The 25941-nt window shown below is 42.0% G+C and overlaps 1 protein-coding gene across 1 annotated transcript in view; it reads left to right on the top strand.

The window, feature by feature from the left end:
- Positions 1 to 4767: 4767 nt before the first annotated feature.
- Positions 4768 to 25941, top strand: part of TET1 (tet methylcytosine dioxygenase 1) — a 126572-nt gene continuing 105398 nt past the window's right edge. The window contains exons 1-2 of the mRNA XM_046655000.1: positions 4768 to 4905; positions 11759 to 13788. Of these exons, the coding sequence (XP_046510956.1) occupies positions 11881 to 13788 (1908 nt within the window). The 5' untranslated portion in view covers positions 4768 to 4905; positions 11759 to 11880. The remainder of the gene's footprint in view (positions 4906 to 11758; positions 13789 to 25941) is intronic.

Raw genomic sequence — 25941 nt, 5'->3', positions numbered from 1 at the left:
AGAAGGAGCTAATGAAGAAGAGACTGAAGATGCTAGAAAGAAGGTCCATTAATGTGGTAAAAGGTGCTTAAAGTAGCATGGAGACTATGGGCTCAAGGGCACAAGTTAACAGGCAGCCATGTAACAGGCAGAAACATACGGTAAGGAAGGAAATAGTACTGTTGAGAAAGAGAGGGAAAGATAAACATGAAATCTATTGCCTGAAGGCCTCTCTTGACAGCCTGGGCTATGGGCAGCTTTGGAGGTGAGAAAATTGAAGGTTTAGAATAGGTCTTCTTTCAGGAAGAGGCTAAAAAGCTCCCCAAACAGACATTGCTGAGGAACAATTAAGACCTCAGGCAGATTTAATTCTTAAGATTTTGAAGCTGGCTAAGGTTCCAACAGAATTCTGCTGCTTGCAAGCAATAGAGAAAATGGATGATAGGGATGTAGAGGTCAAGAGGGGGGCGTTTCCAGGTTGAGTGTGGGAGAGGTTCAGAGGACAATTGAGGGGCTGGTCCGGTGGCACAGCAAAGTTCTCATGTTCTGCTTCAGCAGCCTGGGGTTCACCGGTTCAGATGCCAGGTGCAGACCTAGCACTACTTGGCAAGCCATGCTGTGGCAGGCGTCCCACATATAAGGTAGAGGAAGATGGGCACGGCTGTTAGCTCAGGGCCAGTCTTCCTCAGCAAAAAGAGGAGGATTGACAGCAGAAGTTAGCTCAGGGCTAATCTTCCTCCAAAAATAAAGAGAACCATTGAATTAGTGGGTGGAAAGGTTACCATTGAAGTTACTGGACAAGGCATAAATGGAGAAAATGGCCTAATCTTCTCATGGGAATTAGGGAAGGAGTTCACACCAAAACAGACTCACTTTGACTGCACTCAGATAATTGTTGATTTGGGATCTGGTCCTTTTGGAAGCTGACTGTAATATAAAAGATTTTGTTTCATCATCATAGCTAGAATATATTTTCATGCTCTACAGTCACTGTGAAGATATGCTGTGATTCCACTTCCTTCTAAAACCAATTCTGGCTATCCTAATTTTTTCTCCTTTAGAATATCAATTTGATTTCCTCTTTCTTCCACCTTCTCCACTGAGGTGTCTTTTGGTTGGTACCTACCATGTGTTGTATGTACCCTGTGTATTCTTGACAACCTTCAGATTCAATTTAGAAACTTGAATGAGAAAAAGGATTTAGGTCTGTGTCTGCCAGTAAATTGACTGGTACATGCCAATTTCTGAAAATTCGCTCAGTGCAAATGTTCTGGTAATTCCCTTGGAGCTTTTTTGTTTCTTTAAAGATTTTATTTTTCCTTTTTCTCCCAAAGCCCCCAGTACACAGTTGTATATTCTTAGTTGTGGGTCCTTCCAGTTGTGGCATGTGGGACACTGCCTCAGCGTGGCTTGATGAGCAGTACCATGTCCGAGCCCAGGACCCAAACTGGCAAAACCCTGGGCCACAGAAGCAGAGCATGTGAACCCAATCACTTGGCCACAGGCTGGCCCCACCTTGGATCTTTTGTGTTTTAAATTTTTCTTCCCCTCTTGGACTCCTAGCAGAATTGACAGCATTAGTTCTTTTCTAACGGTAAACTAATACTGCAGATTTATCTTGCCCAGCCTCCCCTGCTATCTCCCAGGACCATGCAGATTGTACTTTCCCAGATCACCAAGGGACAATTAATTCTTTCCTACCTACTGTTATATCATCTATCCATCCATCCATCCATCCATCCATCCCTGATCTCCTTGTAGAGAATACTGAGTCTGTCTTCCTTAGTTGTTCTACCATTTATACTACAAGGAATGAATAAGAATTCCTTGCTAGGGGCTGGCCTGGTGGCGTAGCAGTTAAGTGCCCGTGTTCAGCTTTGGCAGCTCGGGGTTTGCTGGTTCAGATCCTGGGTGCGGACATGGCACTGCTTGGCAAGCCATGCTGGGGTAGGCATCCCACATGTAAAGTAGAGGAAGATGGCCATGGATGTTAGGTCAGGGCCAGTCTTCCTCAGCAAAAAGAGGAGGATTGGCGGTGGATGTTACCTCAGGGCTAATCTTCCTCAAAAAAAAAAAAAAAGAGTTCCTCGTCAACACTTAGTATTGCCAAATTTTTAAATTTTTGCCAATGGCAAACTGACATTCTTTAGGAAAGAAATGGTGCATGTGTATGTGTATGCACACGTGTATGAGTGTATGTGTGTGCTTCAGGGGAGTATATATATATATTTTTCCTAGGGCAATTAGTAAATCAGGTAATTAGTAAACAAGGCAGCTAAGATGAAATTAGAGCTAGGTCTTTAGAAAGTTAGACAAGCACAGTTCCAAGACCCACATTATATGCATCTTCACATCTCTTCTGGAGAAGTAATTGGAAATAAGACAGGAATTCTTGCTTTGTTTTTAAGAAAGAATGGGGTAAGGTAGTTGTGAGGATAGTGGGAAATTGCTTAAACGGTTATTCTTTGGTACCGAGGCTGGAAAGAATTGCACTTCTTTTCTTCTCCTTGGAAAGACACCTCATGTTATTGTTTATTTTCCCATGGCTCGTTCAACCTTTTAGTTTCTGTTACAAATATCAGACCTCTTTTCTGACAGGTTCAGATGGACCTGATGTTGTTAGGTGCTATGTTTAAGACTCAGATCCCAAGGGGGCTTTAAATATCATCTACATGTTGATGACTCCCAAATTTGTTTTTCCAAGCTGAATCTCTTTTCCAAACACAAAACCGTCCCAGACTTGGCCAGTGGGAACCATCTATCCTTTTTTAAATAGGCATTTAGACAGTTTCTAATTTTTTACTGTAGCAAAACACAGGGAAATTGTTGTGTTGCCACCGATGCAATCCCACCTTCAGGGCCTTTGTGCTTGCTCTTTCCCACCATGGAATCTCCCCCAGCTCTCTCCCTGTCTCTTTCAGATCTACTCGGACGCTGACTGCTGTATTTAAAGTGGCAGCCTTCCCCCACCCTCTGTCCCCTTCCCTTCTTTCCCCACTCCCTCTGACCATCGCCATCTGACACACTTTATATATTCTGCTTCTTTGCCTTCTTCATTTTCTGTCCCCCAAGCCCCATGATTGAATGCAAGCTCCACAAGGGCAGAGGTTTCATTTTGCTCACTGCTGTTTCTCAGAGTTTAGAACTCTGCCTGGCACATAGTATGGACTCTCTACTAATATTTGTAGAATGAAGAAAATGAGTGTTACCATGGACATTTTTCTGCGTCTTTGACTTACCCATTTCAATACTTTTGAAAGTTAATTATTTAAATTAATTGACAAAAGCCAGGGTATTCTATTTCATAATAGTCTTTTTCCTTTTGTTCTTTATGAAAATCAAGTTTTGAGTCAAACTCTCAAATTAGTAATATTCTTTTCATCTAGGTCCTAGGAGATTTTTTCTGACAAGGTATTAACAATTAGGCTTTTGGAAACATTGATTGAGCAGAATTTATTTTTGCAGTTAAGATGTATTTCAGATGCCACATTTCTGACGTTCTCCAACTAAGGTATTTGTCTGACTGTAGCACTGAAAACACTGTAGTGAAGACACTCATTTGTTCTGCTTGCAAACTTGGAATGTGTGTTCCTCCTGGGCAGGAAGCAAATTTTATTCATCTCTGTATGCCTAGATCCTACCTCAAGAATAAATGTGAATCAATCAATCAGTGAGAAAGGTCAAAAGTTTAGGACTCTTTCTCAAAAGACCAATCTGGTTACGATTATTAAAGCAAGTATAACAAAAAATAAAAATTATGTGCCAAATGGGGGTAGAATGATGCGGAAGGCAATGATAGGAGTTTCTTCATTTGAAGCTGGACCTGGGAAGAATGATCGTCCCATGACCAGCATTTTCCTTACCACTGTGACCCCATTAAAGATCTGGATTCCCTTGCCTGACTGCTGGAAGAAGCAACAGCCACCAAACAGTTAGGGAGAAATTCAGTTGCCACAGTTTTAGTTTTGGAGTAATGCCACGGGTTATTCCTCCTAATGCTGAAAACTTACTTCTTCCTGCGCCTTCATTTCTCCATTCATAAAGTGAACACGACCACCAGCAAGGTACAGGGCCAAATAACTAACAAAAATATGATGATGACCTTTGCAGACATCAAGCGCTGAGTCAAGGGAACACAACCCTCCTCTGGCTTCTCTCTTTGGTGTTGAGGGCCCTTTTCCATTGCTAGCGACCCAGATACTGCTCAATGGTGTCATCTCTGGCATCTTAAGTCACCCCTTTAATGTCTCTATAAACATTCCATTTAGAGATCCTAAAATTTTTCTCTCAGCCCTTTTGAAAAAAAGATAAAAAACCCCCAAGACCCCTCTCCCTTTCCAATACTCTCCTTTCTTTAAAAAAAAAAAAAAAAATAGGTGTTGGGAGGGAGGAGGAGGGGGAAGGGGAGGGAGAAGGAAGGGTCGAGAGGGGAATCCGGCTCCAGTTTGGGGAAATCCAGCTCGCGTCTTGCCTCTCGCTCGGCGGTGCAGGGTCCAGCGGAGGCAGAGCCCCAGCTTCACTCCCTGAGGTCTGTCCTGGGGAGACACTGCTGCTCCGGGGGGCTGACCTGGCGGGGAGTGGCAGCGCAGTCCGCTCCGGCGCCGCTTTGTGCGCGCAGCCGCTGGCCCCTCTGCTCCTGGGTCTGCCCCCCGGGACGCCCCCCTGTCCCGCCCCAGTCATGCAACTCTACCTGCCTCTCCACTGTGAACCTTTGGGAAGCAGCCGCCCACCCCGGGGGCTCGGGCCCTGACCGTGCTGGGAGTCGGTAGGTGTCGGCCCGGGGCCGGCCCGCGCCCCTCGCGCCCGCCGGGGCCCCGGGCTCCGAAGTTGTGGGGACCAGCACGAGTTGGAAAGTTTGCCCGAGGGCTGGTGCAGGCTTGGAGCCGGCGGGACGCGCGCTGCCCTCGGAGCCCGAGCGAGCCAGCGGTGAGTTGGGGCCGGAGCAGAGGGTAGGGGTGCGGGGACCCGCGCGCCGAGGGCGGAAGGGGGTGCGAGGGGCGGCGCTGCGCTCCGGCTAGAAGTGGGCCGGGGCTCGGCGTCCGCGGGTCCTCCCGGGCCGCAGGGGTGGGACCCTCCCCGCAGCGACCCCCCACCCCGGGCCGCCGGGGGAACTTTCGTGGCGGGTGGTAAACAATGCCCCCGGCCCGAGGACCCGGCCCTTGCCCCCGCGGCCGGGCTGCGGCGCAGGGTAGGGGGAGCGGGGGACCTTGGGCTCGCACTCAGGGCTCAGCGGGAAACCCGGCTGGGGGAGGGCAAGTGTGGCCTCGGGGGGATCCTGAATGTGCCGGCGATTGACGCGCCTCTTAGGAGAGTCGGATGTCGGGGCGCCCGGGGGCAGAGAGGGAGGAATTAGCGCGAGCCGCGGGCGGGCAGCCCGGGCTGTCCCGTGCTCGAGCACACCCCCAAACAAGTTTCCTCCCTCCTCCGAGCTTAGATAGGAGCCGCTTCGTTGGGGAAACATTTTGGCGCTTGCCTCCCTCAGCGTTTCGGGGAGGAGGCTTCAGGGACGAAACTTTTGGAGTGGAGGTAGTAGGGGAGTCTTGCCAGAGGTTGACCTGCAGTTATACAGATCGGGGAAGAAGGGAATAGGGGATAGAATCAGTGTTCCGCCAAAATGGCTTTTAAAAAACTCTTCTGAGCGCCACCCGGTCGCCGAACGCAGTGGCGTTGCCTTCGCATCGGTCCCACTCGGGCAGAATCCCGGAGCGGGCCCGGGGCTGGGAGGCGCGCGGAGCTGGTGCCGGGGACCCGCCGTGCGGCACGTGAGGGGCCGGCGAGGGCCGCAGCAGCCTCACGTGCTGGGGAAGGGACCGGGCCGGATTCCTCTCTCCCTCCCTCTCTCCCTCCCCTCCCTTACCTCCTTCTCACCCCCCACCCCCCAACCGATTTAGATTCTAGAAGAGCTGTGTGCAGTCCATGTATTTCTGCAAAAAATGGTCAGGAAGTTGCTGGCCGGCCCCAGCAACCATTCCACGTGAACGGGGAACCCAAATTGGTCATTTCTAACTCAATAAAAATTAATTTATTGATACAAGAGAACAGATATTGCTTGAACTCCGAGTCTTCCTTTCACCCCCAACTCATCCTCCTCCCAAATTAACCATCTTGCATAGGTCACTCATGTGCCTCTTCCCCTCCTCCCCGTTCCATCCTTGGCACAAAATGAGCTGCATAATACATCATAGTAATGATCAATTTATGAAGAAATATTCGAAATGGACTTCAATACCTTGAGCGAGAAAAAGATGAGGTGCACAGCCTGATGTCGGCGGGGTGCGCTACGCGCTGCGCCGCGATGGGTTGACGGGCGGCGCTATAGGGCAGCAACCTCGGGTCGGCCCTGAACCGAAATGTGCGGATCCTTTCCCCTCCCCCTCTCAACAATATAAAGTAAAATAGAAACGTTGGCTTCCTCAGGCCTCAAGATGCCAAAAAGAATATGGAAAAGGCTCTTGTTAACCTTAGAGTTATTTAGGGCATATTAGGAATTTATGACTACATACAATTGAACAAGGGCAGTACACCCAGAGAGAAACGTAAATGAGATGTTTGGAGATTAGTCCGTATTATTTCCAAGAACTAAAGACTCAGGTAGTATGATTTTGGGTGTTTCTTGATTTGGTCGGTACTGGTTGCACAGGTTAAAAACAAGTTCCTTCACTCTCTAATTAAGGGATCTTAATTAGGTCGGTTGTCAACCTTTAACTGCGTTTAAAGCCATGTTATGATTTCAATTACACTTCAGGATCAAGATATATGGGAGTTAGCATGCAGTGTCCCTTTTTCTTTGCAAAAATTAGTAGCTCGGGCTTAGAACTCTGGGAACACCATTTACCGTTTTCATGAGAGTTAACTGTCGCGCTCAGCTCTGGTCTACCAGAATTAATGGGTCGAAGGTTTGGATCACCACTGTCCCTGCCCTTTGTTTCTCTTCCTTCTCCAATCTTCTTTATCTGGTTTGTCTCTCCCCTCCCCCACCCTCCTCTGCGTCTGTATCTTTCTTTCCCCGCACACTTAAATTTCTCTTTTTCCTCTTCTGTCTTTCTACCTTTAGTCTTGAGTGTTTTGATCTCAGTTGTCTTTTTATATTCTAGCTTCATTGCTATAAATTTCTTCCCCTTCCTCTGTCTTTTGGCCTTTGTTTTTTTACTGTTTACAAATTTTCTTTCTTTTTATGCTTTTTCCTCTTCTTTCCAATGTGTTTTGTACTCTCCTTGTTTTTAGAAGGGTCATTCTATCTCCATTTTTAACTTCTCCCTTCTCCTTTCTGTGGCCCTTTTTGGCCTTTTCTTCTTGCTCTCCGCAGGGCAGCAGGGTCGTTTTACATATGGAAGGAGGCTCTGACTAAATCTGCTGCCCTTCTAGTGAGCTTCCCTGAACGGCCTTTCCCTGTGCGAGGGCTCTCCCACTTCCTGTGGTAGAAAACTATCTAGGAACAGCAAGCCGACCGCCCACCTCCTCTTCCTTTAGATGTAGAACTCAGTTGCTGGAGGAAACTAAGCCAGGTGGTGCCTTTTAAAAAGAAATGTTTTGAGTCTTGTATTTCTCAGCGAAGTGCTGTAGCCTTTAAATTCTAAGAAGCTGAATGGAGTTGACTATGAAATCAGAGTTTCTTTTGCAAGTAGCTCTATATATGCAAATACCACTTTTTTGGCCACTGCTGGTGGTGGGAAGGATTGCAATATAATTTTAATTTGACATGCGGGCTGGATGGTTACATCAGTTCAGCCACTTCCTGCCCAGGGGACTTTGGGAGATCCAGAAGGAGGAGGGATGTAGGTGTGAGAGGATTTTTGGACATGGTGCTGTCAAAATTATCCTTTACAGACAACTGATAGGGTTTAGGTGGTCAGCTTTTCACTTTCTGGGCAAGGTGATTACTTCAATAATTGTAAAAAAAAAAAAAAAAAATCTCTTCTTCAGGGAAAACTCCAGTTACTTAGTGAGCTCAAACAATATTGAGGCAAAAATCTGATCTTATTTGTTGACCAGTTTGGTTAGGTCAGTTTAAATTAGAATAACTAGCAGACCCTTACAGGGGTCATGTTTGTCATATTCATCCTGGGGCCTGCTCTTGTCATTTCTCTTCTCTGTCCGTAACCTTATATTCTCTACCTTGTACTAGCATCGTATCTTTTCGTGTTTCAAATTATGACTTGGCCTGTTATCTGCTGGCCTATAATGTTTGGATCTCATACACTCCTGTTTCCTGTGTCACAAGGACATTTTAGGGAAGCAAAATTTTATTGCAGGTTAGGAGTCTTGGTGCCCTCTGGTGAAAAGACTTGTTAACTAAGTACTAATGTTTTCCATCCCACAATTGTTGGGGTTGTTTTGTTGTTTCTCTTCCAGGAAAATAAGAACTCACAGAATAGTGTCAATTAATTGCGTATGGTTCCCCCTCCTGGGCCTACTATATATGGAGGACATCATTTTCTTACTTTCTGCTCTGATCGGGTTATCCTGTAGCTATCTCTGTAGCTCTCAGACTCTTTAATATATTCTAGGGTAGAATAAAACTGATTTTGAGGAATATTGAAATGTCAGTTTTCATCACAAATGAAAAATGGAAGTGAAATTAGTATTCAGTTGTAAATATACCTTACTCTTTAATAAATAAAAACACCAAAAAGAAAATGGAGAATTTAATGTTTACAAATTAATAAAGGAAATAAATTTCTTGAGCTCTGTGGGGATAATCTCTTATTTAATTATGAACCTATTTAATAGAATAGACCACATTATTTTTTCCCCCACAAATTTCAAAAAAACTTGCTGCCCCTCCTCCCATCGCCGAAAGAAGGTTATGTTTCATCAGTGGAGCCAAGGGTGATAAAATTAGGATCTTTGGGAACCCTTATTTTGTTTCTGATTGTCTATTTCTTTGGCTGGGTGGTACGCAGTGGTTTCTCCCCTGCAGTTGGGTTTTTCAGGGGTCATTGGCCTCTTTCAGGATCTCATAAAAAAGACTGTTACCATTTAAAGAGGCCACATCTTCCCAATCCATGTTGCCTCATACCTTTTCCATTTCCTTGGCAAGCTTTTTTTCCGGAGATAAGGTTTGAATGGTAAACATTATCTTAATTACAAGTCTGAATTTCTAAAGCACTTCAATTTAAAAATATAAAAGAATATATAAGAGACTGAGATCAATTTATAAACTACTTTCAAAAGCAGATCCCATGACACCTTCTGGCATATCCAGATTACTTGCCTACATATATGAATTTTAATTTTCATGGCTGATTGCAATTCTTAGATTATATACTTCTAGTAATTTTTTAGCAGTGTAATCTTGATACAAGAGATAAAGCATGCTTATACCAATATTGTTGAATTTCTAGAGAATGGAATGGATTGCTTTTTGTTATCTGAAAAAAACACCCTTATAAAGATTTCAGACTTTCTGGAGGTTGAGATTGGAATGTCTTTTGTTTTCTAAAAATGTTGGTACAAGAAGCAGTGGTCTTTGGAGAAAATATCCTACAGTTTTTCACAGCCAAAGGGTTAGTGCAAGCCAAAACTTTTTTTTTTTTTTTTTTTTAAGAAAAAGGAGAAAGCAGCAGTAAGCTTAGATGCCAAAAACTCAAGTGAAATATTCTCTGGCTTAGTGTTTGTATTTAGCACAGATTTACTCAAAATGTTACTTTTCTTGTGGTTAATGTTATCACCAATGTCTATTTAAAAAAATCTTTGTTAAAGGTACAATGCTTTGACTCTAAATATTGTGCTCTGGGATCCTTTATTATAGTGTGTGGGCTACAGTGTGTTAGCTGTGAAAAGAAACAAAAGAACTAGATCTTGCTTTGCAGATATGCAGACTGTGGCTAAACTGGTTCCATGATAGTGATTACTATTTAGCTTATTTTCTCTGATTATTTACATTTTGGAGTTATAAATAGGCTTTACTTTTTTAGCTCTCATTTATTAAACACCTATTATTTGCCAGCCCTGTACTAAGTCTTTACACATATCATCTTATTTTATTCTCATAATCCAATGAAGTCAGTACTGTTATGCTTCCTATTCTATTACACATAAGGAAACTGAAGTTTAGAGAGACCAAGGAATTTGTCAGAATCAAAAGGCTAGTAATGTTTCTGAGCTGCAGACTGAACCCAGGTCTACCCACTTTCAAAGTCCTTCTTACCCTGCCTTCCCCCGCTCCCCCTTCAACCTCAGATATCACAAGGATGGAAACACTGCTTTCCCTGCAGGAGCCCATTGATACCTCAAAACAACCTCATTTCCGATGCAGAAACCTTGACTCAGTTAAGTAGTTTGCTGAAGGACAAAGCTGGTGATCACAGATTCAAACTCAGGGCTTTCTGATGTGACACGATCTCTAGCCACTAGTCCCAGGATTATCTGGATCAGATCAGTACAACAGGAACAGAAGCAAAGTTTGAGAATGATAGAGGGCTGTCAAGTTTTTACTTTGCCAAGTAATAACATTAAAAAAAAAATCAGTCTATCCCCACCTTTTCATAAAAGAAAGGACTTTTATTACTTTTTTAGAAAGGACATTTTTATGAGAGAAAATGGGAAGGTGTAATTTCAGAATAAAGGAGAGTTGTTTAAAATGAATAAATTCAACTTTTTGAAAAACTTTATCTTGCCTCATTTTTTTCTCATTTTGCCACAGACTGTTGATCACTTGGCTGCAGACCAGTTTCTGGTGACCATTCTCCTACACCCTGCTCTCTCACAAATCCAACAGCCTGTCAGCTGTTAAAGTATCCTCCCCCAGTCTGTTGTCACACTCTTGAATCTGTGGTCTTTAGCGAGTCTATTGATATATTTTGTATGGTGAGTGTCATTCTTGTTCATAACTTGGTCTTATTTTGAGTCAGCATAGGCAGTCTGAGGAGGTGAAAAAGCAGTTGATGAGGGCTCTTGGTCAGCACCCTTTCTTTCTCTCCTCTTTTCTTGCTCATCTTTCAAGTAATAGTTGCTTGCTTTGTGTGCTTTACTACTCTAATTATCTCTTGTTCTCTTTATGTCCTGTTTCCTTGCCTAGGCATTCATTGTGAGACTTTGGGGACCCTTGGTAGAAGGGATTTTAGGACCAGCAGTCTTTGGATTAAGTCAGGTGAAAGAGAAAAGAGGGACATCATTTCTGGGTGTGGGCAGTGCCCACCACAGTGCCTTCCTTGTACATAGTAGGCACGCAACAGGCATTTCTTGGACCAGTGAGTCTCGTTTGTAACCTAATCTGTCAGTACTCACTCCCAAGATTTTATGCTATTTTTGTGTGCGTGTGAAAGGCTCAAACTTATTGGATTGTTAATTGGAATGTGGTATTAATATTGTTGGATCTCCAGGGAGTGGAGCTGCTTGGATTCCATAAGCCTCTTCCTCTGGCTCTTCCGGCTTTACTGTTGGACAGACGATACCTCTGCCTGTGTGGTGATGTGCTAAGGAGAGAGATTAAGGGATAATTTTTTAAGCATTCAAATTTGTAAAGATTGGGATTTGAGGTTTAAACTACATATGACTACAAGAGTTGTGGTTTCTAATGTAAAAATAAACCCCATGCTTACCTTTTCAAAGTACTTCATCAACTTAATCAGTTGTCACAGTAATTAAAGGAGCTTTATTGTGGATCCAGGTTTTAAAGGATACTTTAGTACTTTTTGTGTCTATTATATTTTCCCTTTGCAGTAAACATTCTCAGTTCCCTAATTTTAATTAATAATTGCTAGTAAATATTCTATTTCAAATGGGAGAATGCATAGGAAAAAGACTCACTTCCCGTGCTTTTTTGTTATTATTTCAGACCAAAATCTTGTGTGACTGAGCTCAACCATGGTGCATCAAGATTCTCCTCAGAAGTGAGACTTTCCAAAGGACCAATGACTCTGTTCCCTGTGCCCTTTCATTTTTTCCCACTCCGTAGCTATGTCTCGATCCCGCCATGCAAGGCCTTCCAGATTAGTCAGGAGGGAGGATCTAAACAAAAAGAAAAACAGCCAACTGAAGAAGACATCCAAGCCAGCCAACAAAAACGGGGCATCAGTCAAGACTGTGAGCCCTGGAAAATTAAAACAATTGATTCAAGAAAGAGATGTTAAGAAAAAAACAGAACCCAAACCACCTGTGCCAGTTAGAAGCCTTCTGACAAGAGCTGGAGCAGCGCGAATGAATTTGGATAGAACTGAGGTTCTTTTTCAGAACCCAGAGTCCTTAACTTGCAATGGGTTTACAATGGCTCTCCGAAGCACCTCTCTTAGCAGGCGACTCTCCCAACCCCCAGTGGTCATAGCCAAACCCAAGAAAGTTCCACCTCCTAAAAGTTTGGAAAAGCAACATGAGTGTGATTATAAGGTACTTACGGACATGGGAGTAAAGCACTCAGAAAATGATTTTGTCCCAATACAAGACCCCCTAATCCCTCCTGATCTAGAGAATCTAATCAGCTTACAAAATGCATCTTTAATTAAAGGTGAGAGCCAAGAGACAACTCAGTCTTGGTCCCAAAGGGTCGAGGATTCCAAAATAAATATCTCCACTCACAGTGGCCCTGCAGCAGAGATCCTTTCTGGGTCACTGGAAGGGACACCTGGTGGTGAAGGACTGTTCTCTCAAGAGACGTCAAGTGATATCAGTGATTCCCCTAAAATGTTTGCTCGGGGCACTCTGTGTGCTCCTTTGCTCCAAAGAGCAGCCCTCAAGGTTACCTCTGAAGGAAATGCCAGCATTCAGTTAGAAGATTTGGGTTCACGAGTAGAATCTCTTAAGCTATCTGATTCTTACCTGGATCCCATCAAAAGTGAACATGATTTCTGCCCCACCTCCAGCTTTAATAAGGTTATACCTGAATTGGACCTTAAAAACTGTTTGTCTATTGGTGGGTCAATATATCCTACCTCATTAATAAAACTCCTTTTGGCAGGCTCAGAACAAGAAACCCTTGGTGCTAAACCAGGTCATCAAGAGGTACTCAAAGCTACCCCAGATCACCGGGAAGTTCCTGATACCACCCCTGTCGTAAGACAGGTCTTTAATACTGTCCCACATCAATGGGAAGTTCCTGGTGCTAACCTAGTTCTTGGAGAGGCTCTGGGTGAGACCCCAGACCCACCAGAGATTCCGGGTGCTGTTCCAGTTCAAGGAAAGGTTTTTGGTGCTATCTTAAATCAACAAATCCCTGGTATGGGTGGTGGTACTGCCTCAGACCCACCAATCTTCCTTCCTGCTCCTCTAAACCCAATTGCTACCTATAATGCTCTCCCAGAATGGCCTGAGCCCCAGGGCACTGTTTCATATGGGCTTGAGGTTCAGGGCGCTATGCAGATTTTGCCTTTGGGCTCAGGTCACACTCCTCTACCATCGTCAAACTCAGAGATAAGTTCGATACCTCCAGTAATGGCTATAAGCAATATAGAAAATGAGAAGCAGGTTCATATAAGCTTTCTGCCAGCTAACACTCAGGGGTTCACGTTAGCCCCTGAGAGAGGACTCCACCGTGCTTCACAGGGCATTGCCCAACTCTCCCAGGCTGGTCCCAGCAAATCGGAAGAAGAGAGCTCCCAGATCAGCAAGACCAGCATGGTTGACATCAACACCACAGTGGTGTCTAGGCCAGTGTCACTTGCCAGTACCTCCTCTTCTCTTTCCTATACAACTTTGCTACCTACTTTGGAAAAGAAGAAACGAAAGCGATGTGGGGTCTGTGAGCCCTGCCAACAGAAGACCAACTGTGGTGAATGTACTTACTGCAAGAACAGAAAGAACAGCCATCAGATCTGTAAGAGGAGGAAATGTGAGGAACTGAAAAAGAAACCATCCGTCATTGTGTCTTTGGAGGTAAGTAAATACCCAAGGGGCTGGGAGACACCATGAGAGTTGGTAGTGTGATCTGTGATCTGTGTGGAGACAATTTGTTTCTGTATTACATCCTTTTACTTTGCTAAAATGTTGCTTTAAGTTGTCTGTAAGAATTTGTAGGGGCTGGCCGGGTGGCGTAGTGGTTGAGTTCACGCGCTCCACTTCGGCTGCCTGGGGTTTGCCAGGTTCAGATCCTGGGCACAGACCTACACACAGCCCATCAAGCCATGCTGTGGCAGCATCCCACATACAAAATAGAGGAAGGTTGCTACAGGTGTTAACTCAGTGACAGTCTTCCTCAAGCAAAAAGAGGAAGATTGACAACAGATGTTAGCTTAGGGCCAATCTTCCTCACCAAAAAAAAAGAATTTGTGGAATTCAGGACTACCCGAAGTATGTCTTGTGCTGTGATACATTAGCTTATTTTTAGAATTTGTCTCAGAAAACTAGAACATACAGTTTTTCCGTTATAGGTTTTGATGGAGACACAGGGAAATTGTATGATGTGGTTTTGCAAAGATTTCCCCTATGCCTCATTTTGGCTAGTTGTGTGTCTTTTTTGGAAGTTACAAATTTAAAAACTAAGACTGGAACAAATTCATTAACTCCCTTGCAGCCTGAGAAAGCAGAGGAATTAAACTTCTTTTCTTTTGAAAGAATAAAACTGTCTGCATTCTTAATCTTGAAACTTTGCCTTGGGGGTATAACAATAATAGAGCTTTCGTCTCAGCTTTTGGCGGGTGGTTTCTGCCTACTCTTCATGTCTCTCAGTGTTGTTGGGATTAAATGGTAATCACAAGTTGAGCCTGGTGAGGTGGCACTTGCCTGTAGTCCAGCTACTTGAGAGGCTGAGGCAGAAGGATTGCTTGAGCCCAGGAGTTCTGGGCTGTAGTACACTATGCCCATCAGGTGTCCCCACTAGATTGGCATTAATCTGGTAACTTCCTGGCAGCAGCGGACCACGAGGTTGCCTGAGGAAGGGTGAACCATCCTTGGTTGAAACCAAGCAGGTCAACTCCCTTGCTGATCGGCAGTGGGATCTCGCTTGTGAAGAGCCACTGCACTCCAGCCTTGGCAACATAGTGAGACCCTGTCACTTTTGCCCACCCCACCCCCCAACCCAATATAGGAAATCCCGTATGTCCTAGTATTCACTGTGTCTCCTAAATAAATATAAAAGTTTTTTTTAAAGTTGAAAATGGTTTGTAAACTCCAAGTGTTATATGAACACTAGTTCTCATTGTTACAGTTTATGAACCTAACGTAGTAAAAGTATTGGTTAACTTAGGCTTTAAAGGATTTTGTGGAGCTTAATTAAAACTCAAACTTACTTTTACAGACCTTTAAAACACCTGTCAGGGGCTGGCCCCGTGGCCAAGTGGTTAAGTTCGCGCGCTCCGCTTCGGTGGCCCAGGGTTTCACCAGTTCAAATCCTGGCGTGGACACGGCACCGCTCATCAAGCCGTACTGAGGTGGCGTCCCACATGCCGCAACTAGAAGGACCCACAACTAAAAGAAATACACAACTATGTACCTAGGGGCTTTGGGAGAAAAAGGAAAAATAAAATCTTTAAAAAAAAAAACCCAAAAACCTGTCAACTATGGTATTTTATGATTTTTAGATCACTCACTTGAAGTTATATTTATTTTGTGTCTACTGTGAATACAGGTATAGTAGAATAGATTAATTTTAAAAAGTATTGTAAACTTAAGTTCAGTCAACCTTTTCTGTTTCATTCTTGACTTAAATTATTTTTCCAAAAATACTGGCTTCCTATTTGACTGAGCCATTGCAAACGAGATCAGACATTTAACCAGTCATGTATTGATGGGCGTTTAAGGTATTCCTAAAATATTTTCTTACAAACCTTGCTGCAATGAATACTCTTCCTTTACTCGAGTGACTTCACACATGAGAGTAGATCACAATGTGGCCAGTAACGTTATGGTTTACAAACACACATCTAAAACACTTAGTAGCAATGTCTTTAGCAGAGAGACCTCCTCGTAAGCTCCTGATTTGTAGTATTGCCAAGTGACATCATTGCCAAAGATACTCTATCTGTAATGTGTGTAAGCAAATTTCTTCGTTTCCTTCCTAAATCTGCTCCTCCTCTTGCCTTACGTATTTGGTTCAATGGCTTACTATCTACATGATCACCCAAAATGGAAAATTCAGTCATCTGTGATGCTTTCCTCCCCTTCCTCTAGATTCTCTTGTTTTATAAGATCTGAGTGTTCCTACCTCTCCACTTTCTTGGCTGCACCTATATTTGAGGCTTTGATCTCTTATCGGGACAATTTCAGTATTTTCTTTATGATCAGCAAGTATTTATTGCACTTCTCCTCTGGGTTGTGCACTGGGGCTATAGTTGTGAGCATATCAGCTAGCAGGGAAGTCAGGGTGTGGAACGACAAGCTCCCCTTAGTGGAGTTCAAGTTTCTTTCTGAAACCCTGATTCTCCTACTTAACCACGTGTAGTCTCTTCTGCATGTGTGACATATCTCACTCAAGACAAACGAAAATAGAGCAAAACTTTCAGTGCCTTCCAATTATAGATGAAACCTAGAGTCATTAGTGTGGAGTACAAGACTGTCAAGATTTTGGCACAACCGACCTCCTCCATCTTATTTGCTGTCGCTTCTCATATTATACTGAAGTTTCAGCAGTATCTGGCTACTTATGTTTCCCCAAGCTCACCATGCACGTTCCCACTCGGTGTCCATGTTCATGGTACATGTTCTTCCTTTCCCCTTCTGACCAGACTCCGCCCAGTCACTCACCCCTCACGTGTCACAATTATACATGTGTGTGTTCCCCAGCTTCCATACCAGGGCACTTTGTTTTTCTAGAGCCTGTCTAGGCTTGATACAATTGCAAGTACTCAACACATACGTGTTAGTTAAATGAAAAGAGAATATATTTGTAACTCAAATAATCAGGGTTATAAATTTAGATGTTGGCATGTGGTTTAAACTTGCTCTGGTGAGCAAGTGTGCCCACTGTTCTCAAACTCCATCAGTGTGGGAAAAACCAATATTGGCTAATGGATGGATGAATACCTTGGCTGTTGGTCATGATCTCTTAAGCACCACATTCTTTATTAAAAACAAACCAAAAAAAAAAGCAAAGAAAAAATCCAACACTTTCATTTTGACGTAATTCAGATTTATAGAAAAGTTGCAAGAGTACTACAGAGAATTTGGTATATCTTTCAACTAAGTGATAACATTTTGTCATATTACTTTATCTTTCTTTTTATCTCCCCCCTCTCTGTCTCTTCTCTATTTTTTTCTGTACCAATTGAGAGTAAGCCACAGACATGATATTCCTTTATCCCTACATACTAGAGAGTGTGTTTTCAATAAGCAAGGATATTCTCTTATCATTATTATCAAGATTAGGAAATTAGAATTCAACTATTATTATGATCTAACCCACAGACCTTATCACCTATAAGAAAATGTCCTTTTGGCTTCCTTTAATCTGGAACAGTTCCTCAAATTTTCAAAACAACTTTATTGAGGTATAATTGACATACAATAAACTGTACATATTTAAAGTATACAATTTGATAAGTGTGATATATGTATACACTGTATAACCATTGCCACAATCAAAATCCATCACTCCCACAAGTTTCTTTGTGCCTACCCCTCTCCCTGTACCGTCTCCTCAGCAAACACTATCTTTCGGCCACTATAGATCAGTTTGCGTTTTCTAGAGTTTGATATAAATAGAATCATACAATATGTACTTTTTTGTGGGCGGAGGGCTAGAACAGTTCCTCAGTTTTTGTCTTTTATGACTTTGCTACTTTTGCAAAATGCAGATCACTTATTTTGCCCCCTGAGACTTTCACTTCCTAGTTTACACGTCTTTTTGCCTGATGGTTGTTAAATGGTGATTCTCTATGTCCATCATTTCTTCTAAATGTATAAGTTAGCTGTAAACTCTAAGGAAGAGCTTTTGCTTCTTAGTTACCTATTTTATTTATTTATTTCAGTATGAATTTATAGATTTTTATTATATTCAATAGGTAATAATCCTTTATTATCATTATTTATTTTGGTGCTCAAATTTGGCCAGAGAGCACCTTCAACCATGCTTTAAGTATTTCTTTATTTTTCTGGCATAAGTGTTCTAGGCTTTACTACTTTCTGTTCTGCCCCAGACCTGAAGTCACTTATTTATCCAAGGAAACTTGGTTTCTTTTAGTGGAGAATGAGACTTAGAAAGCAAGATCTTGGTGGTAGACGTGATCATTGTTACTGTAATGTCAGCGCTTTGTTCAAAAGTTACTTGAATTAGTTTTGTCTCTCTGTGTCTCAGTCTCTGCCTCTCCTTCTCAAACACACACACACACACACACACACACACCCCACCCTTAACCTTTCAATGTGCTTATGTTGTTCATTTGAAATAGTTTTAATTAATTTACTTCTTTATATTCTTTTTCAAGGTTCCCCTGTACTTGACAATCTTCATATTCACTCGCTCTCTCTTGTTGTCTCCCTGCCCCAAAAGATCGCCTTTATCACAGACAAAGCTGATTCTGAAGAATGTGTTAGGTTGTCCTTGTACTGAACTCTGGCAATGATAGACCTACCTATCCAACAGTGCATAGAGAGGCAGAGGACACAGGCTCTCTGAGGGAACCTCACTCTGAGAGAGCAAGGAACAGTTGTATCCTCTTTTCTTTCTGGTATCTTTTGCTTAATATTATGTTTATGAGATTCATCCATAATGTTGCTTCTAGTTATAGATAATTCATTATTGTGGCATAGTATTCCATTATATGTATATACCACAGTACATTTGTCCATTCTACTGCTAATGAACAGTAGTACTACTATGACCGTTATCATAAACGTCATTGGTGAATATTGAGTATTCCATTCTATAGTGTATTCCTGGGAGTAGGATTGCTGGGTCATGGAATGCGCATTTGTTTAGGTTTTGTAGATATTACCGAACAGCTGTGGTGGTTCCAATTAATCAGAGGCGTTTATGAGAGTTCTGCTTGCTCCACATCCTTGGCAACACTCATTTTCTGTTTTTCTTTCTTTCTTTTTGTTAAAGATTTTATTTCTTCCTTTTTCTCCCAAATCCCCCCAGTACATAGTTGTGTATTTTAGTTGTGGTCCCTCTAGTTGTGGCATGTGGGATGCCGCCTCAGCATGGCTTGATGAGCGGTGCCATGTCTGCACCCAGGATTCGAACCAGTGAAACCCTGGGCCACCAAAGCGGAGCACGTGAACCCGACCACTCAGCCACGGGCTGGCCCCTCTTTCTTTCTTTATTTTGAGGAAGATTAGCCCTGAGCTAACATCTGCCGCCAGTCCTCCTCTTGCTGAGGAAGACTGGCCCTGAGCTAGTAACATTTGTGCCCATCTTCCTCTATTTTCTGTGGGACACCTGCTGCAGCATGGCTTGACAAGCAGTGCATAGGTCTTCACCGGGGATCCAAACCAGCCAACCCCAGGCTGCGGAAGCACAACGCGTGAACTTAACTGCTGCGCCACCGGGCCAGCCCTGTCTTATTTTATTTTAATAATTTTGTTGAGTGTGTAGTGGCATCACTACGTTGTTGCATTTTCTTGAAGACTGATGAAATTGAACTACTTCTCATATGCTTGTTAGCCATTTAGATATTGTCTTTGAAGTGCCTGTCAAGTCTATTGTCCATTTTTAAATTGTTTTTTCTGCCTTTTCATTATTGGTGTATCTGAGTTCATTTTTTTTAATTGAGTTCATAATAGTTGTGAAATTGTGAAATTTCAGTTGTACATTATTTCTCGTCTGCCACCACATAAGTGCTCCCCTTCACCGTCTGTGCCCACCCCTCACCCCCCTTCCCCTGATAACCACTGAACTGTTTTCTTTGTCCATGTGTTTGTTTGTATTCTGCATATGAGTGAAATCATCTGGTGTTTGTCTTTCTCAGTCTGGCTTATTTCGCTTAGCATAATTCTCTCCAGGTCCTTCCATGTTGTTGCAAGTGGGATGACTGTCTTTTTTATGGCTGAGTGGTATTCCATCGTATATATATACACCACATCTTCTTTATCCAATCATTGGTCTATGGGCACTTGGATTCTTTCATGTCTTGGCTATTGTAAATACTGCTGCAATGTGATTTCATTATGTTTTGATATAAATCTTTTTTTTTTGAAGATTGGCATCTGTGCTAACATCTGTTGCCTGTCTTCTTTTTCCTTCTTCTTCCCCAAAGCCCCCCAGCACATAGTTGTATATTCTAGTTGTAGGTCCTGATTGTGCTATGTGGGACATAGCCTCACCATGGCCTGATGAGCAGTGCCATGTCCGCACTGGGATCTGAACTAGCAAAACCCCAGGCTGCCGAGCGAGTGCATGAACCCAACCCACTCCGCCACGTGGCTGGCCCCTGATATAAATCTTTTGTTAAATATATGATTACAGATATCTTGATGTAGTCTCTGATTTAACTTTTCACTCACTTAATCATGCTTTTTAATGGATATTCTTAACTTTAATGTAGTCCAATTTACCAATCCTCTCCTTTATGACAGCTTTTATGTCTTTTTTTAATTTTTTTGAGGAAGATTAGCCCTGGGCTAACATTTGCTGCCAATCCTCCTCTTTTTGCTGAGGAAGACTGGCCCTGAGCTAACATCCATGCCCATCTTTGTCTACTTTATATGTGGGACGCCTACCACAGCATGGCTTGACAAATGGTGCCATGTCCACACCTGGGATCCAAACCAATGAACCCTGGGCCGCCAAAGTGGAACGTGCAAACTTAACCTCTGTGCCACTGGGCTAGCCTGATTAATTTCTTTTAATTGTACAGTGAGGTGGTTAGATAGTCTTCCCAGAGATATCTTTTGGCCAACAGATAAAATGTTATTTTTCTTCCAAACTCAGTTCAGCTTACTGTTCTCCATATTCGGAAAGACAGATAATTAAAATCACTAATTTTGTAACTTGTAATCATCTAGGACTTTGCTCACGGCTAGATATTCCTCATGTTATTTGTAACTTAGCATTTTGAGACTTACGCATTACCCTATTTATTGGATAGTGATTGAAGTAAAAAAAAAAGTGAGGGGAAGCTTTTTAGAGAGAAGAGGGAATAGGTGCTTTGGCCAGGCTACACTTTCACAAATAATTTTTAGTGTGTATGATAACAAAGGAAAACAAAACAGTTGTTTGTAGAAATGCTTCTGAAGGCTGAGTATTGAATTACATACCTCTAGCTTGGTAATTTTGGTATACTATCACATATTTAATTAATGTTAATTGAATAACTAAACAAGCGGTTTGTGAGTTGGTTGCCAAAGTGAAATAATCTCTCTTATATTTACTCTAGTTAGGTTTGATTTTTCCCCCAAATATTAAAGGGTTATTATATGTTTGGTTAGATTAAATAGCAGTGTACTAGATAACGCTGTAAACTGTGCTGCTTATTACTGTGCTGTCTTCTTAGTTGATGCAAATTCCACCTGGAAAAATACTAATACCTACATAGGTTGTGCTTGAACAGCTAAAAGTTAAGTAGTCGTAAATGATACAAATTGAATCACTGTCCACTATCCTATGGTACTGTGGTTACGGTGTAGTTTCAGGGGTGTCATTTCAGAATTGGTTGACGTGCTTGTTTTATCCTGTTCATTTCGGTGGCAGTAGTGATGGGACTGGCCTCTCCTGGCTACTGCTTTTCTTACTGTTTTCAAACAGCCGAATCTCATTTTGGCATATGTTGTGTATGACATATGGAACAAATTTTTGCTACCAACTCCTTCAATTGAGGGCAGATGTTATATGTCCTTAAATATGCCTTAAAGGAATCTCTTTGGATCACTACTGAGACTTCAGTAGCATACCTCACCACAGAGCTGACCATAGAAAAAAAACCTTTGGCATCTAGGACCCTTGCATGTGTAAACTCCAAGTATGTCAACAAAACCATGCTGATCTTGATTGATTCTGACCCACGGGTGTTAATTTCTGGAATCTTGTCACTGTGGTTCAACTCTTACCCAGCCATTTTGTGTATATCATCTTCTCCAGGAAGAAAAATGTGTGAAACTGGCTAAACCTTTATCTAGTGTCAGCATAATTCAAGTTATACTATTATATAATAGTGAGCACTGTCATATGGAAAATGTTTATTTTGCTGCGGAGCTTAACTCCACATCTCTTTTTGTTGGTCAACCTCTTGGTTTTTTATTTCAGAGAAGTATTTCAAGGGTCAGTGGTTTCAAAGCTGCAAAAGTCATTCTCCTTATAAAGTAGCTGGTCATTGTGGCACTTATGATGGATGTGGCACAAGTGTTACCCTGAAGGGGAGAGGGCAGGTTCTTTATCTTTTTGCATTATTATCATACTCAAATGAGATACAACCAGCAAATAAATCAAACTAATCTATGCAATTCAGGTCATTACCTTGCTAATGAGACTCAGTGCTCAAGTCATGAGTATCCAGGAAGTCTTGACTAATTATCATCAGCTCTTCAAGTCTACTATGAAAGCAACAAAAGAGAAATCTTGCTCTTTTCTGATTTAATTATGTCCCATTAATACTGAGTCACTGTTTTTAAAAGAAGGGCATGGTGTTCTGCAGAGAGAGCAGTGATTAGAAGTGAGATGTTTAAATAACTTCTAGAGCCCAAGCCCAGGATTTAGGAGGTGCTAGCACATAATTGATGCTCAACAAATGTTTGCTGAACAAATGATTCAATGAATGAATGAAAGAATGAAATCTTATCAAAAATGTAAGATTCAGCCTATTTCCAACATACCAATGCCTTTAAAAAAGTACATTGTAAACCATTCATTATATCCATATGTACTTAATATATCATCTTAGCAGCTGGGGTTTACATTTTACAAATGTTTACAAAATAAAACATTTGGGGGTTTGTTCTATACAGGTCATTTTCAGGTACCAAAGATATTAGGGTCATGGGACATCTGTAACAAAAATCAAATAGAAGACTTGAGAAAAAGGTTTTTAGGATGGTGCAGAGTGCTTTAAAAATATGTGTTAAAAAGCTGCTGCCTATGTTCTTTAAAATTACTGCCATATGCATTTGTGATTATGAGTTATACCGAGATTCAAAGTTTGGACAACTCAAAATGCTAAAGGCAAAAGGAGCATGAAAGCTCAAAAATCATGTACTTTTCTAATTGTAAATGGAATTTAGAGAAACAATTCTAGACGAATACCTACCAAACTACCAAACCAAACTGTTGAAAGTACTTACCTCTGAGGATTGGATTTTTTGAGTGGACGAGGGGTATACTAGAAAATATGTGACTTTAACTTTTTCTTGAATTTTTTTATGTGGTTTGAATATTTACATAATGAGCTTGTGTTATTTTAAAAAGTAATAAAACATACTAAATCAAAGTAATGTAATTTGCATTTAGAAAGTTTAGAAGCAGGAAAAAAAAATAAACTGTAATCCTACTAGCTAGAGGCAACCACCAGCAAAATTGGCATACATGCTTCCAGTTTTTTTTCTGTATTTAAAAAATAGCACACTTAGGGGCTGGCTCTGTGGCCCAGTGGTCAAGTTTGGGGCTTTTTGCTTTGGTGGCCTAGGTTTGGTTCCCCAGGTGCAGACTCTGCCACTTGTCAGTGGCCACGCTGTGGGGCGACCCACATACAAAATAGAGGAAGCCTGGCACAAACGTTAGCTCAGGGCCAATCTTCCTCAGCAAAAAAAAAAAAAAATTTAAATAAATAAATAAATTTTTGCTTCTTACAGTTTTTCATATGGTAGTGAACTCTTCTGTATAAATGTTGGTTCCCATTTTAGATTATTTCCTTGAAAGAATCAGTCCTTTATTTCAAGCTAAAAGTATTTGCATAACCAAAGTATTTTGCTAATGAGTTATTGCCTAATGATTTCTAAATCTTTACCACTTTTGGAAACCTGAAGTTTGTGGTGCAGGTATTCTTTTGAAAGTCAGAGCCATTTCCTTCTCCCAAAATTAGAAACTAAAGTTTCTATTACATGGGGCCGGCCAGTTGTCGCAGCAGTTAAGTTCCCACGTTCTGCTTTGGCGGCCTGGGGTTTGCCGGTTCGGATCCCAGGTGTGGACATGGTACCGCTTGGCAAGCCATGCTGTGGCAGGCGTCCCACATATAAAAAGTAGAGGAAGCTGGGCATGGATGTTAGCTCAGGGCCAGTCTTCCTCAGCAAAAAGAGGAGGATTGACAGATGTTAGCTCAGGGCTAATCTTCCTCAAAAAAAATTGAATTAAATTAAAAAATAAAGCTTCTGTTACATTCTTTTTGGTAAACACATCTTAATGCCATCTCAAAGATGATGATTGAGCCAGCATTTCAGCATATCTCCTAACTAATGACTGGATACTAGCCAGATCAGATTAGGTACTTGGTGTATTTTTAGCTACTGTGGAAAAAAACAGAATTTAAAAATTACTATTATGATATTAGCGCTTTAGTCTCGCTAAACTTTCCACATGCTTTTTGGTTGCTAGTCAAGAATTCCTAAGACTAATTTGATCCCAGTTTAAATGATTCCAACATTCGTCTTCCATTTGATGTTTCAGAAATCATAAAAATAGAACTTCCACATCAGAGGTTTTAATCTTGATGGGCTTCAGTGCTCTGTTGATCCTATCCCATCAGAATTATATGTAACATATTGTTTTCATATGCATTTCTCTGGAGAGATGGTCCATAGCTTTTTTTTTTTTTTAAAGATTTTATTTTTTCCTTTTTCTCCCCAAAGACCCCAGTACATAGTTGTATATTCTTTGTTGTGGGTCCTTCTAGTTGTAGCATGTGGGATGCTGCCTCAGCGTGGTTTGATGAGCAGTGCCATGTCCGTGCCCAGGATTCGAACCAACGAAACACTGGGCCGCCTGCAGCGGAGCGCACGGACTTAACCACTCGGCCACGGGGCCAGACCCGGTCCATAGCTTTTATTAGATTTCACAGAAATGTAAGTCATATCTCCCACTCCCCAAAAGAAAAACAAGTAAGAGAATCAAACCACTCTATTTAAGACTTTGAAGGAATGAAATAGACAAGTGTTCCTACGATTAAGGAATGAACAGTTATACTAAGAGTTTGAATATTCTCCCATGTGGTCATCAGTGTGAGAATGGACCTGTTTGTAACATTGTGATAGTCAGACCTGTGAAGCAGGGGTGCCATGAAGAGTAGAAGTGATATCCATAAAGGATCTAGCAGGCTGCCTGCTACATAATAGGTGCTTAAACGTGGTGGTTATTGTTATATCCTTGAAGAGATTTGCATATTCATTTCATTACTTTCACTGTTTCCCTCTTGCCACTTGATTCAGGTTATTTAGAGGTAAGTAGCTGAAGTCCTCAGAAGTAGCCAGTACGTGCCATTTCAAAAATGCAAAAGCAGGGGCTGGCCCCGTGGCCGAGTGGTTAAGTTCGCGCGCTCCGCAGCAGGCGGCCCAGTGTTTCGTTGGTTCGAATCCTGGGCGCGGACATGGCACTGCTCATCAGACCACACTGAGGCAGCGTCCCACATGCTACAACTAGAAGGACCCACAACGAAGAATATACAACTGTGTACCGGGGGGCTTTGGGGAGAAAAAGGAAATAATAAAATCTTTAAAAAAAAAAAAAATGCAAAAGCATTTTTCCTGCTGGAGGATTAAGATGCATTATGAATGAATTGGTTTCACCGTTCCCATGTAATAGAGAATTATAGTTGTGGTTTCCAGTGAGACGACGATGCCACAGTTATTTTCTTGTCCTTGTATAATGAGAGGGTTTTGGTGTTTCTGCTGTATTCTAGACATTTACACTCTACAGCTTATTTTCATATCATATTTCATATGCAACACCATTTTGTGGTGAGTTTTCTGTTAAAGAGCAAAAGTAGGATCAAGGCAGGAGGAAGTGGGAGGACAAGACAGTGGAAGCCTGCTGTTGATCCAAGCCATAGAATTTTGGATGGAGTCAATATAGTTTAGATTTGGAGAGAAAAGCATGTGTGTGTGTTAGTTTCTTCTACACGTGGAGGAGTAAAAAACTTGTTTAGGAGTTAATACAGAATTGCAAAGAGGTTTGTCTACTAGGCAACATAGACATTAAATTGCCTTCTTTACTCACCTAGTTCCGTTTACTAA

The sequence above is a fragment of the Equus quagga genome, chromosome 2 (genome assembly GCF_021613505.1).
Source record: "Equus quagga isolate Etosha38 chromosome 2, UCLA_HA_Equagga_1.0, whole genome shotgun sequence".
In the NCBI taxonomy this organism is placed as follows: Eukaryota; Metazoa; Chordata; class Mammalia; order Perissodactyla; family Equidae; genus Equus; species Equus quagga.
This window is presented reverse-complemented; position numbering and strand designations above follow the sequence as displayed.